This window comes from Opisthocomus hoazin, chromosome 7 (assembly GCF_030867145.1).
Source record: "Opisthocomus hoazin isolate bOpiHoa1 chromosome 7, bOpiHoa1.hap1, whole genome shotgun sequence".
NCBI classification, from domain to species: domain Eukaryota; kingdom Metazoa; phylum Chordata; class Aves; order Opisthocomiformes; family Opisthocomidae; genus Opisthocomus; species Opisthocomus hoazin.
This window is the reverse complement of record NC_134420.1, coordinates 9,709,410-9,724,415: the sequence shown is the minus strand read 5'-3', so window position 1 is coordinate 9,724,415 and position 15,006 is coordinate 9,709,410. Positions and strand designations below refer to the sequence as shown.

Genomic DNA, 15,006 nt, shown 5'->3' with positions numbered 1-15,006 from the left:
CAGAAATTGCCAGTGTTAAAACAAACCATGACCCTTTTTCCCTGTCGATAGGTGCTATAAGGCATGAAGAAGAGTGCATGCTGTTACTAATTTCATTTAAAAAAAAAAAAAGGCAGCGTTTATCAGAGGTTTTCTAACTTCTTATCATAGGCTGCATTAGCATTTCCTCTTGCTATGATCTTCCTGCATAAATATTAATTTGGAAATTGTTTTACAAAATAATATAGAGACTAGCAGAGTTTAAAATATTGCTACCCCTCCCCCAACAAAATGACAGCACTTAACATTAAAGTTAGAATTAAAATATAACCCCTGACAAAGTGCATTCAAAAGGTTCTGTCAGAAGACTAGAAGGAAATACATTCATAAGATTAAGTAACAAGAACTGTTTGCACAGTTCGGAAATGACTGAAAACAGTCAAAAGTTACCACCTGAATAAAGAGCAGGGTATGTGCTTAAAATTTTTGAGAGGAAAATGCATGCAAGTTCTTTATTGTGGAAATGGTAAATGATCAATTTGCATATGCTAGAAATTAATTGAAAGACATTTACAGTATCGAAAGAGCAAGCTTGCAGTGCTTGAAAGATGGCTTTTAAGCCTGGGGTTTCCTTCTTTTTCTCTACACCACCTGCAACAGGTGAGGACAGCAGCAATAATACTGGTGGCAGGTGAGACTGTGGATAGAAAAGTTTGTTGGTTTGTTTTTTGTTTTTTTTTAAAAAGCTTTAAATGAACCTGTACTGTTGATCAAAGTAATAAACCAGTGTTGCTAATAACCTACAGGTAATAATGCAGCTTATTCACAGCTGGTAATCTGAGGAAAGACAGGGCATTTCACTATGCTTTCTAAATTTCAAATACGTTTTTTAAGGGCAGATCAGCCTCAAACATTCTAGTTTATGTAAGTAGGCATCATTACAACAATAGAATACTCTAAATCGGGTTTGGCAACAGCATTGTGGTAAATAATCTGGCAGAGCATTATACTTTTTATTACCTGAAGTGATCAGTTACTTTATTTTTGGTGCCAATCCCAGTTCAGCTGAAGCCAATAAAAAGCTTGCCATGGACACTGATAGGACCAGAATCGAATGCTTCATGACTCACATTTTCACGAACTGTGGTGAGGAAGTGCACATCCATGTGACACTTTCGTTTTTCTCTTCTAATGAATTCACAAAAACCCCAACAAAAAAACTCAAAAAATTAGACATACATAATGCTTATAATAGTATTCATCAGAGGATTTGATAAATCAAGTAGCAGGCTTTCTTATTTCACTGAAGCAAAAGACCGGTTAAGTGATTTATTTTTCAGTTAACAGAGCCAGAGACCTCTTTTCTGACCCTTAGTTATTTGCTCTAACTAATAAACTGTCCCGATTTCTAAAAAGTAGTACGCTGTAAGCTTGTACGATGCTGAAAGCGCAACACAGAAGTTTTTTGGAAAATTTTCAAGGCGGTAGCTAGCAGCATTTAGCGTGACATGTTTAAACCTGTTCTGAGAGAAACAGAATTTAAGTACTACGTAATTTTTCCCAGTGTTTTGTTTAGACACTTCTGTTTTCAACTGTCATAGTAGATCTCTGTTAATTCACTTAAAATCCACTGCCCTTGAAAGAAAGTCCGGAAGTCAGAAACACTGATGATTTACATCTGTACACATGCTGCTGCTTTGCTCCTCCAAACTACCTCTTCCTTCTCCTCCCACCTAAGGACACTTGTATTTGCTGTTTTCTATTTTCTAATAGCAACTGCATTTTCAAAGGAAACTGCATGTAAAATTTGGAAATCTGGCAACACTTCTGAATTCACAAGTCACCACAGTTGACTCCTCCTTGATTTTTTCCTTCTGCAAACCCTGATGAATCAGAAGTTCTAAAAGGAGGCAAGACACAAGGTAAGAGTGTTTTGGGCCAGGAGTCAATGTATGAAAGAAAAAAACCAAGCTCAACCCGAACAACTGCCATTAAAAGGAATTTTCTCCCTTTACAAGGAGAGGGAAGTTGATGTTATGTTCAACTAAATTTTAAACTTTGCTTCTTATTTATAATGATCAGAATGTGTGTTGCACATTGCCATGTTACATGCAACCAGTATTTGAATATCAGTTACTGCATATTTTGAGTATCTTCAGGGTCTAAAGTGCAGATTCTTTGAGTAAATTTGAACTGTTACACCCTGGGGAAGGTGGAGTCTGCTGCCCAAAGAGCTACAGCATTGCTGTTTAACAGTTACACCATCTTAAGTTTTTTTTATTAATACAAAGATCAAGATTTTTGCTTGCATTTCATGGAATCATTTGCAAATTATTTGTAGGAATAGTATAAGAATCAAATTTCAAGTGATTAAATAGGTTTCTGTACAATTTCTGTAGTTTATTAAAACATGACTTTGCCAGACGCATACATCACTGTAGTAACATTAAAGAACCTCTGAACTCTTACAAGGCCTATGAAATCCCTCTCCTTGAAAGTGCTCGTGTCGGTCCTGTTAATTTTTAAATCCCAAGGAAAATCTAGAGAAAAGTGTGCTTTGAAGCTCATGAACAAATTTTAAAATTGTTAGCTAAATAAAAAGGAAATATGAGAGAAATGTTTTTGCAAGCTTCTAATTCCATAGCTTCATCGTAACTCTGCATTTTGGTTATCAACAGTGATCTCGCACAATTCACTTATTTCAGCCTTACAGAACAGTAACCTCCAAGAACTTCAAAATGCTTTTACAAGTAGGGCAAAAGTGAATTGAAGCTATCTCAACAAGCGGATTCCCCCATCTCTCACCAAGAAAGATGCTGCAAAGAAAGAGATTTGTGACTTGTTGAAAGCCAAATCTGATGCTGAAGCTTTAGGAGTAAGAACACAGTCCGATGTCCCCTGATATCAGCTGGGTTGTATGTATTTTTCAAAGGGCAGAACCTCCTTCTTGTAGCATTTTCAATACACCTTCTTTGCATTTCAAGATTTGGAGCATTTTCTTCTTTATAAAAGCATTTACAGATTAAAAATCTCATAACAATCCTCTGCATCTCACTCAATAGCACTGTAAATTCTGGCATGTTAAAAACCATAAAATCAGTGAAATGTTAAATATATTCAACCTTTATAATATAAAGTGCATTTTAGGCACCAAATTAAAATACCATTTGCTGCTGTCACCATTGGTCAAACTGGGGGGGGAGGGAATCCTTAAAAAACTTCATTGCATGTGTCCAGCTATATAGTTACTGTATGCAAGAAAACACCAGCCCAACATGTTGCCTGGGAGGCCCTCTAATATGGCTTGCTGTGGGAAGTGTTTCCCACTCCAGTGCCATTTGACTAGGAGATAAAGGGACAGCAATGTTGATTTGTGACTTGGTCAGCAAGATCTGTAGGCCATATAATGCTGGGGGTTGATATTTTAATAAGATGTAAAATTAAGGGTGGATACAACTGGAGATACAGAAACTGTGTTGATACAGTTGTCGAGTGACTCCCTGAAATTCTTGACTACTGCTCTGTGCATACCGGTTATTTATCTAATATGATGTTTCATTTTCCTTAAAGGTATCATTTTTATCATCCCAGTAGGGCAGTACATACTTATGCAAAGTCCTTCTGTGGGGTAGTTCGGCCTTTTGATTCCAGGAGCTAAATGTCTTTTTCAACATTTAAATCTTTAAACTGCAAGAGAAACATTATCTGTGGAAACTGGGTACTTTTTTAACAAGGGACAAATAGATAGCTATTTGCTTAACATTCCCTGACCCACAGTACTCTACTTGTTCAGCACTAAATACCAGGTCAAAGCGAGTATCAAAACCGTTTGATCAAAGCACACTTTGTCTGAATGGGTAATGTGCCATGCAATTAACGAATGGTTCCTTTTCATCCAAAGTTATAATCACAGAAATACAACAAATTGCGTAGTGTGTTAACCAGCAATGTCTAAAACAAGCCAGTGTAATCCAGAAGCAGTACTAGATACACATTTGAAAGATCAAATCAGGAAACAATTTTCATACTCAAATCTATTACTAGAATGAATAGAAAATTCACACAGCAATGAAGTGACTTTCTCAAATAACAAAGTAGACTTCTTATGGTGGTTTAAAGTATCAATACCCACAAGAAAAGGTTAGTGTCAATAAAATCAATTAAAACACTGTTCCTTCTAAAGAAAAAATAGATGAAACTATTAATGAAACATCAATAGTCTGATGGGATGGCTCAAAGTGCATATGGCAGGGGGTGGCACTACAAGATGTACTCTTTATGCATTCCCTCTTCTTAGCATTATAACCTTGTGCGAAGAATAGTCCTGCAGCCTTTGCAGCAGTTCACCTCTTTTCCCAAATGGGATTTTCACTTGTTCCTAGTTGTGCTAAAGATCTTTCACATTTTTGGAAACTGTCTTGCAATATGCAAGGTAGCACACACTTTTTAAAAAAGTATGTTATGTTTCAGTAATCCTCCCTCACTCCAGGGGGTTTGTGACTATGGGGCAGGAAGTGACATAGACTTTTTTAACACCCGTGCCCTTTTTGGGGGCCCTGGATAAGGGGGCGGTGGCACATCATGTTGTCCGTGTGAAGTAACTGCTTGGTCGTAAGTTGGTAGTCCTGAGTCCTCAGTTCTGGGAGGAAGTGGAGTTAAAGAAAATTCTTCATGCCTTCTGAAGATGCTTGATGAACTATGTCTTCTTACATAATTCAAGTACCTAAACAAAGTTAACAGCATTGTAAGTGGCAGGGAAGAAAGAATATGAAGTCTTAGTTGTTAAAAATAAACAAACAAACAAAAAAACCCCACCAAAAACAAAACAAGAAAACCAGCAAAAAACCAAACACCACAAAAAAAACACCACCAAAAACCACTTGCCTTCAGTGATCATAAAGACTGGAAGCCAAATATTCTCTCCAAAACACAGAGTAAGAATAGCTCAGTAATGTAAAATTTGCAGGGAAGAGGAAGCACAGAATCCCCTTGTATGCCTTTCAAGTTTAGGAAAAAGGAACGAGCAGGGCTAGAGAATGGGCAGAGAAGCATTTCCTTCAACCTCCTCCATTTCACATCTGAGGTAGACTACATGCCATGAAGAGCAATACACCCTAAAGAGTGAACAGAACACATTAGGCTTTCCATTGCAGGCCCCGGCCTATTAAAATGATTCCATCTTTTTAGTAAGAATATTTTGGAGCCAAGAACACACGTAAAAAAACCCCAAAGGTACGTCAGCCATGCAAGTGTTATTTTATGTTTTTGTGTTACTAATTAACTTCAGCATAACTACTGCTAGTGCTCACCTAACTTTGCTTCCAGGAAACGGAACTCCCATTGCATTCTCTGAGAATACAGTTAGACCAACCTGGAGTGATTTTTAAATTCCACTCTTAAGCAAGAGTTTGTTTTGGTGTTTTGTTTTTTTTAAGCAAAGTCCTTACCTTTGTGGTTGCCTTGATTTGCATCTACTTTTGCAGCAGTAGAAGATAAGCAGTGCAATTATAACTAACAGTACTCCAGCAGCAACTAGACTGATGAGAAGTCCTGTAACGTTAACCTTTTGTAGTGTCTCATCACCTGAAGATAAAACATTGGTTATTTTCATTATGTGTTCCTTCCATCTACATAGTATACAATATCCACTATGAAATACTAATTTTGCTGTGCTGTAAGGCTGTTCCTTTCCACAAAAGGCTAGCTTGGGGTGAGAAGCCATACCTGTGCAACACAACCCAAGAGTATCATTCACATTCAGTGTAAAGCAAAAGTGAGTAGATACTCCCTTTTCTGTACATAAAACTATTGAGATGTCTGTCTTGTAATGCCTTCTAAATATTACTTCATGTACTTGTGACCTTGGATCAGGCTGTAGATCTTTCCTCAAGTCATACTGACCATTATTTGATGAAATGTCTGGCATAAGACTACTCTGAACCTGAATCAGACTGTTGTTAATGGGGGGGGGACAGGACAGGACGGGACACACACACGACACAACACGGAAAAGTTTACTGGTTGTGTAATAAAGAAATGGACAACAAAATTAATACTGTTTATACCTACAGACTTATAATGGATCCCACTGTAAGAAGCATCACTGAGTATGTTTTATTCTATCAGATAATGCAATATACTCACACAGATCACAGTGAATTTCAGTAAAAAGATCAACTCTGATTTTGCAAACTGAATGCATGGTGTATTTTTAAGAATGTACTATTATAACAAACAAAATATTGCAATATAATGAAAGAATATAAAGATAACTTACCTATTTTTATTTTAGGGCCTTTAATTGAATAGTCTTTCCAAAAATCCATCTATAAAAACAAAGGATCAGATTTATATGAGCTACATAATTGGCAGGCCTATTGACAATTTTTTTTAATATGGTACAGAAGCAACTCCCGCTGAAGGATTTGTACTTGCTTATCCCACCGTATTTTTCTCATACATTCAAGTTTGCATAAAAAATACAATTTCATAAAGACGAAAATGCCAGCTGGTGAAAAAGTGCATTTAACTGTCCAGTGTTACCTCATATTTCTGCCTGATTACAGCAGAAGTCAGTATATCTTCTATATTTTTTTAAACATAAAAAATGCTTACAATTAATCTTTGTAAATACCTACAAAAGAGTATTAATGAGGCAAAGTCAAGTTCTTAAGAATCAGACATTTGCATGAAGAGTATGTGAATTTGTATCAGCTAGGAAAAATAATGGGATTCATTTAATAGAAAAACCTTTATGTTGCATGACTGTCGTGCATTACATGTGTTCAGCTATAATTTCCACTTTTGCTACCCAGCAAAAGACTCCATTAAGATTCCAATTTAACGCTTTCACCTTTTTCTTAGGAAAATGCTAGTAATGGCAAACTAACATTTCCGCCTTCAGAACAGAAGTGTATTCCTTGCTCTTTCTGCAGGTTAGTGCAGAGCACACCTAGAATCATGAAGAGATTCTTGCTGCATGCACCGAGAGTCAGTCTGCAGACAATCATCACTATTGGGCTGAAAGGTTTCTTGCGTATTTTTCTCTTTTTTTATGCCAGGTTTCTTCCAAGCTGTACATAGGTAGTAATTTAGAACATAATGCTATAGGAGTACACAGCAATAGCTGAACTGCAGATTTGCTCTGTATTCGTCTCTTCTAAAATGCTTTGGCAAGACACAAGGACACAATAAGCCAATTAATATATAAAGCATGTGGAACACGTTCAAACTGAATGCTGAGAAGTTACTAAAAAATAAAAATGAGATTCTGAAAACACATATAGGTATATCCACAAGCAGTACTTCTGAAGTTTCATTTATATTTGTTTGTGGAATTGGAGCCCTTATCTAAAGTCTTTAAGACAATAGTACATTGTCTTAAATGTACTATTGTGTATTCCCTCTGTATCTAGAGCAATAACCCCATCTCATTGGGGCCTCTACTTTTACAGTAAGCAATCAACTTAAGTGCTGTTTTCAGAAGGGCTACAGTATTTAGATTTAGTCAATAACCTCCTTCAGTATATTAAATTCAGTTTGAGCAGCTACCGTTTTATCAGGGTCTTCAAATACTTCTCTTGCTTCTTCATAGGTGCACAGCTCTTCAAGGCATTCTCTTTCAAGGTTATCCGCTGTGAATGCTTCAAAATCAAATCTGTTATTCAGAAGATGTCGTCCAATAAATAAATTGGCCTCCTTTTCTGAGGTGAATACTAATAAAAAAAAATCAAGTTGATTTAAAGCAAGTTAGGAAAGCTACATTGGTATTTTTAAAGAATGGTTAATAGCTTAAAGGAGCACATTGAGACCCCTTCTTACCCTAGCATCTCCCAGCTGCACACAGGAGAAAGACACATCAAGGTCTACTCTGAAAATTTTGTCTTTGCTGCTAACTTTTCTAACTATGCAATATAAAATAAACACATTTTCCTTTCTCATAAAGCATTTCAGCTATTCCTTACACTGACCAAGATAATCTGATTCTCATGGCAGCTGTTGTTCAAGTTTTGGTGTTATCCCTTCTGGGATGCAGGCATCAGTTTTTTACTGGAGCTCTTAAGAACAAAGTAATAGTTACATAAGCAGAAATTCAGGCAGATCCAAACCCAGCAAGACACTGACCTACTGGAGGAAGGGTGTGAGAGGAGAAAAGAAGAAAAAAAATCTCTGTCTTCTAAAGAATCCTCAATATACATTTATCAATATTCTGGTATCTGTGAGTTCCAAATTTTGTTTAAGGGATTTGGATTTTAAATCATGGCAGCAGAGTCTAGTCATTCTACATTTGTTCTTTTTTCATAATTGTAGCAGCAAGCTGGCACATTGCCAAATTTCTTTGTTTTAAATAAGTCCATGACAGGAGTTTTACTGACAACAGGCACTTTTAATTCTTTTCTTTTGTGCCGATTACAGGCTCTGTGAGGCCTCATGGAGGAAGTTGTGAGGTGAGATTCTGGAAGAGTTAATGAAATTATAGAAGGCTTTGGAATACAGGAATGCATCTTCTCACCAGGCACTTTCCATAGTCAAGTTTTAGCCTGCTCTTGCTACAGCTTCTTTAAAAAAAAAAAAAAAAACAAAAAACCTTCATAAGACAGAATTAGTTTTCTGGCTTGTTTTTTAGTGAAAGCCTAATCTGTTCTCCAAGAAATTCAGACTATTTGGTTAAGCAAAATGACTAGAGGATTATTTTTGCAAGCATAATGCAGAAACAGCTTTGTTTAATACCAAGCCAGACAGCTAAAAAAGGAGATGAGACTCAGAACAACATTATTCAGCTACAAATTAGCTCTATGTTCTTGTTAGCTTGTTTGGCAAGATGATCACATCATTCAGGAATTTTTATCCTAATAGTTACTGTTAGATCTTGCAATGGTATCTCAAAATGGGTTGCTCTCTGAAAACTAAGAAAACTGCAGTGTAACTTGCATTGGTTGTTTATGTCTTTAATATTATAGTATATTGAAGGAATAATACAGTATATATTTAAATGATTTATATAATATTATAGTATATATTGAAGGAGCCACACATGTGCGCGCACATTTGTGTAGGAAGGGAAATCTGTTATTCTAAAGTAATTGCAAGAAAATTTAAGCTTAAAACATTTATGCCATATCTAAAAGTAACCAGAGGGAAGGACTCCATCCAGAAAAAAAACCCAAGCTCACAAGTGGAAAGGGAAGAGAGTTACATGGAAAAAATATTATCAATATCTTGGTTGAGTGCAAATCGCGAGAATAGCTTCAGTCTTGTGAAACAGATCTTCAGTTTTGCTCGGCAGTGTTTCCTTCCTTACCATGCAAGTAGTAATAGCTATACGTCTCAATTAACTTAGATAATTGATGCATTTTAATTAATGTGGAATGCATAGGCAAGCTGCCTGGAGCCTAGGACCTCTAATTCCCAGTGATACATGCTTCTTTTTTCTTTCAAAGAGTCTTAATCCATTTATCCGCACTTTTTTTTTTTTGTAGGACATAGTCAAAGTGCACCTAACTCCAGCTCAGAATTACCTACAACCTGGTGATTAAGAGATACATAGTATTTGGAGAATGAAGCAGATGGATTTGAATGCTCTCCTATACACAAGGGAACTGAATGCAGTCCTGCAGTCCTTAGGCCATGGTTCAACAAAACAGTAAATCCAGTTTTAGGATACCTAGCATTTAATTAAAAATGCATCCACACAATGTGCTGAATAAAGTAACTCTCCTGGTAAAAGATGTTCAGAGAATGCTGAAGGGGTAGCCTCCCCACGGAGGTGCCCCATACTCTCAGCAACTGTTCTACTTGCTAAATCATTGGATAAAGAGTTGGGCCGCTCTCTTTCCAACTCTTTGAATGAGTGATCTGGGCCTATTGTCAGGAGAGGGTTCTATGCCGTGAACTCACAGGGGAGAGGCAGCCTGGCAGCTGGGCGTTTTATGCCCCAGAGCAATATGGATTTTAATGAATAACCTGTCTCAAGCATTTTTCTGCTAGCCATGTTTTCTGCTCGACATACTGCCCTGAAGGAGCCTCCTGCTCAATGTGATGAGTTTTTACAGTCTGTCTTAAGGTTTCAGCACTCCTTACCCACTGAGGAGACTGGACAGCTAGGTCACAAATTCCTTTTTGAAAGCCTGATGCTTAAATTGTAAGCATCACACGGCTTAGTATCGTACTGCTAGAGTCCTTTTGGGGAACTTCATTTGTTTCTACCTCAGTTCCTCTCCACTTCACTCCCCCCAAATGAAGAACTGAAATAGCAGCACTATATTTATCTTTCAGGGTGCTGTAAGGGGATCTGGATTTGAGAAAAAATATCAATCTCATAAAACAAGCAAATAAACTCTTTCAAATAGAAAGCAATTTTAGATATACAAGTAAAACTGTGATGTGCTCAAACAATACCAAAGCAGTACTGTCTTAATACAAATACCAAGCTTCTAGAACTTTGATGTTACTTAGAGGGTTCTGGTTGTATCAGTGAGAATAATCCTACAGACCTAGAGAAAGCTCAGTTGTCCCAATCTGTGCTTACTACTGGATCTCCTAAATACTATCAACATCCAAGTCAGTTAGCATTCATTTCAGCGAAAGATACTCAAATATTCTAAAATTAGGCATAAAACGGCTTAATTTTTTAAATGAAGCAAAAAAAACCACCAAACCCCAAACTATTTACATACATAAAAAGATTTCTCAGTGGAAGCAAAGTTAGATACAGTTTGCTTTTGGAAAGCATAAAATCACGTTAAAAGTAAGTTACCATCTTCCCATGCGGGTTGCTTCAAGTCCCCTAACCTCCCGGCGCAGTGAGGAAATGCCGACACCATCACGGGCAGCTGACACAGCAGTACCAAAACGGCAAACATGGCGATGGCGGGATCTGTCAGACAGAAACTAACGTGAGTTAACAAAAAGGGAAAGACAGCGCAATCTTCTGAAGTGTCAGTGATGAACCCTGAGTGAATCCTGCGAATGAGCTCACCCAGCGCGAGCACGGACATGCCGCTGCAGCTAATGGATCCGAACTGGTCCTGCGTGTCTCGTCGTCAAGCGTTCATTGCGCAACGCCCGCACATGTCACCGCGCCGCTCTCGGCACGGCCAGGCCGCCCGGGCAAGCGGCTGCGAGGAGCCCGGTTCGCGGCGAGTTAACGGGCGGAGAGCGCGCGGGAGGTGCTGCGGGGACGCTCCCGAACTTCGGGCAACCACGGTTTGGCTGCCAGGGCAGCCACGGCGGGCGACAAAAGCTACCCGACGTGGGCAGGCGTACAGAAACCATCCTGCCGGGAGACAGCCGCCGCCAGCCTCCCGCCCGACGCTCCCGAGGCCAGCCGGCACCCTCCCGCCCGGGATGACTATCGAAAACAAGAATGAACAAGACCTGAGCTCTCCCAACAGCGGCCCGGCACGGAGACCAACGCGACCGCCGCCCGAGGGCACCTGCGGCACCGAGGGAAAGGCCGCCCCGCGGAGCCTCCCCCGCCGGCTGCCCCCAGCGCGCCGAGTCGCGGGGATCAGACCGCTCTGCCGCCCCGGGACCGGCCCCCGCCGTCGGAGCCGGGCGGGCTCCGGAGGAGCGGCAGCCGTCGGCCGGGAGGCGTCCCCCGTCCCGCCCGGCGCGGCGGGGAGCGGGGGCGCCGCGTCCCGCTTCCCGCCGCGCGGCCCTACCTGCTCCGGTGGCGGCCCGGGGCAGCGTCTCTCGGGGCAGCGTCTCTCGGGGCTGCGGCGGCGGCGGCGCTTCCTGGAAGGGGCGCGGCGGAGTCACAGGGCTGTGCCTGGGCCGTCCCAGGCCGCGGCGGGGCGCGGAAACGCCCCTCGGGCCCGAGGGGCAGCGAGGCGGTGGCTGTGCCGGGGTCGCCCCCGGTCTGGGCTTCGTTCACAGAAACCTGGCCGTCTCCTCAGCTCACCCGCGGGATCGCCACCCCCTGAGAACCAGGTAGCAGTCCCTTCGTCGTCTGTAAGCGCCTTTTACTCTTAAACCTGACTTCCCCCCCCGGGTAGATCACGGTGCTGGAAACCCGGCTGGCTCGTTACTCCCCAGAAGCAAAGCCCTTGGTCTGACGGCCGGGCGCCTGCCGAGGAGGAGCTGTGCAGAGGGGGGGCCTCGCTGGTGGCAGCGCACCTCGCACCGCACAGCCGCTCACCCACCGGTGCTCACTGAGCTAGCGGCAGGCTGCGGGGTTTTGTCTCCACCGGGTTTTCTATCCAGGCAGCTAACCGCAGGGGGGAACGGACCGGCGTCAGTTTTTGCACGTGTGAAAATAACTTTGGTGTGGTTTGTTTGTTTTTTTAATCAGCAAAGCAAACCTTAACGCATTCCTGAAGGGCCAGAGCGCAGCAGGCGTGGTTCCCCGAGGTGGGAGAGGTTGCTCTCCACGAGCACATGCCTGCTGTGGGGGCCCCCCTTCGCCCCGTCCCCGAGCGGAGGAGCAGCCTGGCGTGGAGGCCAGGTTCAAGCTCATCCATCTGTGGCTGCTTTGGCTTCCCCGAAGGGTGGGAGAGAAGCAGTTGGGTACTTAACATTTGCTTGAAGAGCATTTTCCTATACCAAGTGTGGTGTTTGGCAAGAACAAGAAATGGTGCTTGGAAAGCCTTTTAAAAGGTAAGGTTGTGAATGTATGGTAATGTTAAATATGTGAAGAATTTTGGGATGGGTTGGGTTAAAAATTGTGCACCACAGAAACCACTGGGACAAGCGGGTGGAATGATTTTGCTACTAGGAAATCCAGGCACTGAGGCTGACTTGTGTCTGTGCTAGCATAACTCCTGTTGTACTGACTTTGGGTTGTGTTACTGAAAGAAGTGGTGGAGTGACTTGTATGTACAGAAGCAGGGAAGAGTCGAATAAGGGTATTGGATAACACTGGTGGAAGTTAACAGATACTCCCTGGAGAAAAACAGAAACTTCTGATGTGTGCAATAAGGAGAACTGTTTAGAGGAATGATGACAGTAGTTAAATATTTACCTCATGACATCAACACACTGCAGTTAAGAGGCACTTGACGAATGTGTAATTTACAAGCTGGGGTGGCTCTAATGCTTTTTAGCTGGTGGAGATCTCAACAGAAAATTTGGTAGTGTGATTGTGTATATGCTTTAACACCATGGAGGACTAAGATAACAATATTTTATAAGAAAAGGACAGTATAGATTGTTTGTTATCCAGATAATACTAAGGGAACAAGAATATTTAGTTGCCGCATGTTGGAAAACAGGAGAAACTGCCATTACTTTGTAAAGGACTTTACAGCTTCCTCCTGTGCGCCTCTACCCAGACCTCACCCTGCGTTCGTACATGACTGTCTCTGAGGATGGCATCAACCAGTGAAATCCCTGCTGAGAGCTACAGTGCAAGGGCGTGGATGCACAAGAACTCTGTTGTGCATTTAAGTGTAAGTGAAGTACCTGCATGCATGTATGGAAGCTTTTTATGTGTCATAACAACTTTGTATGAGGAACCTCTGTTGTATAAGCAACAGGTAAATCTCCGTTGGGTTACTCCACCATTGCATATCATTAATAAGAGAGGAGGAAAAAGATTTTAGAATTGCTTATGTATGACATCTGGGGAGTGGAGGTGGATCCTGCTGTCGTCAGGGCCAGAGTGACCCCTGGGCCCAGCCCTGGCTGCATTGGAGGAGAAGGCTCCAGGTGTGTACTGCGAAACACATCAGCCCCATCCAGACTCTCCGCTGGACCACAGCCCTGCTCTGAAGGTGCAAGAGCAATACAGTAGAACTCCGGCAGGAAAGGCCCTCAGATCCTTAACGCTCGGCAATGGTTACTCAAATGTTTTTGTCTGCGTGGATCTTGGCAGAAAATTTTCAAGTGGCTGTGTGTGCATGGATGCTTGCATATGTGTGGTGGGGATTTTTCAAAAACCATACCATACAAAATATAAACAGTATAGGTTATTTATCATTGAGGTGTAACAAGAAAAGATCATGTTGTTACACACTGGAAAACAGGAAAGGGCAGTCTTTGCTTTGGAAAAGGCCCTTTCTCCAATGCGCTGCTCTCTGAGCTCAGCCTGCATTCCCATGTGCCTGTCGCTGTGGTCTTGAGGGTTAGCTGTGAAATCGTCACTGAGGGCTGCTATACAGGTCTGGAGATGTGTGAATACTCTGTAACATGTTTATATGTAGTGTCCCAACCCTAAGACTCAAGTTTGCTGTTCAAAGCAGCATTACAGCAGCAGGTATGAAGAAGACAACAGTCTACACAGCTTAAGCTAGTTATTAAATAAGGAAATATTAAAATTTTAAAGTTATGCTGTAGGTAAAGATTAAAAGTGCGCTTAAATTCTGGTTTGTTACACAGAACATGGGAATGATAAATATAAGAAAAAGGTGTGGCAGGTGCTTAGAGTAAGTAGAGTATCTCCTGTGTATATGCGGTGTTCAGCATGGCAGAACCATGAAAGCTTTTGCATGTTACTTTCCTACTCATGAAGTAATTTTTCAGGTAAAATAGTCTTGATTCACAAGCTGTGTGATGAAGAAGCTCAGGAAGATGGAACCATCAGTAAAGATGTTATTTTCCTCAACCTTTTCAGATAAATACTTGTAAACGATGTAGTAGATATGTAATTAGAGATATTCTAAGAGATGAAAAATAGGACATTAATTTAAATCACTTGCTTTTAACATTGGGTGAATATAAATTCACATTTCTAAAAATATCTATAGTTTATTTGATATACTAGCTAGTATGCTTATTTGCCTGTATTTTTAAAACTTCACTCACTACAGTGGTGTTTAGTAAAATATTGTTAGAGAAATTAAATATGATGACGTTGAATTGAACCAGAACTACAGGGGAGGGTGATACCAGTCTAAGATGTTTATGCAGCCATCATTTGTTTCTGCATGTATTGATTACTTCACTGCAAATCAATAGCAGAGTATTCACTTTGGTATAGTAAAGGATAATATGTTTAACTGATGTCCGATTTGGAGTACTTTGGGTCAGGAATGCATCTAATGCCTTGTTAGCAGTGTCCCATTCAGATTGTGCTAGCAAGGATTTCCT

The 15,006-nt window shown here is 40.9% G+C and overlaps 2 protein-coding genes across 3 annotated transcripts in view; one reads left to right on the top strand and one right to left on the bottom strand.

The window, feature by feature from the left end:
- Positions 1–2,358: 2,358 nt before the first annotated feature.
- Positions 2,359–11,711, bottom strand: PRRG4 (proline rich and Gla domain 4). Its single transcript, XM_075425382.1, has 6 exons — positions 11,643–11,711; positions 10,736–10,855; positions 7,531–7,694; positions 6,257–6,305; positions 5,427–5,562; positions 2,359–4,702 (listed from the first exon to the last, which is right to left on the bottom strand). The coding sequence occupies exons 2-6, from the start codon at positions 10,839–10,841 to the stop codon at positions 4,480–4,482; spliced, it is 678 nt and encodes a 225-aa protein (XP_075281497.1). The 5' UTR covers positions 10,842–10,855; positions 11,643–11,711; the 3' UTR covers positions 2,359–4,479.
- The window catches only part of CCDC73 (coiled-coil domain containing 73), an 82,704-nt gene continuing 79,275 nt past the window's right edge, over positions 11,578–15,006 (top strand). The window contains exons 1-2 of one of the 2 annotated variants that reach the window (XM_075425378.1): positions 11,578–11,910; positions 12,272–13,367. In XM_075425378.1, coding sequence (XP_075281493.1) covers positions 13,287–13,367 — 81 coding nt within the window. In that variant the 5' untranslated portion in view covers positions 11,578–11,910; positions 12,272–13,286. Of the gene's footprint in view, positions 13,368–15,006 lie in introns of both variants that reach the window. The other variant, XM_075425379.1, reaches the window with a different exon arrangement.

Coding starts and splice junctions, on each gene's coding strand:
- PRRG4 (XM_075425382.1), bottom strand. CDS start 10,841: ATGTTTGCCGTTTTGGTACTGCTGTGTCAGCTGCCCGTGATGGTGTCG. Junction 6,306..7,530: donor TTGAAGACCCTGATAAAACG/GTAGCTGCTCAA, acceptor TTGTTTTTATAG/ATGGATTTTTGGAAAGACTA. Junction 4,703..5,426: donor AAATCAAGGCAACCACAAAG/GTAAGGACTTTG, acceptor AACTTTGTTTAG/GTACTTGAATTATGTAAGAA.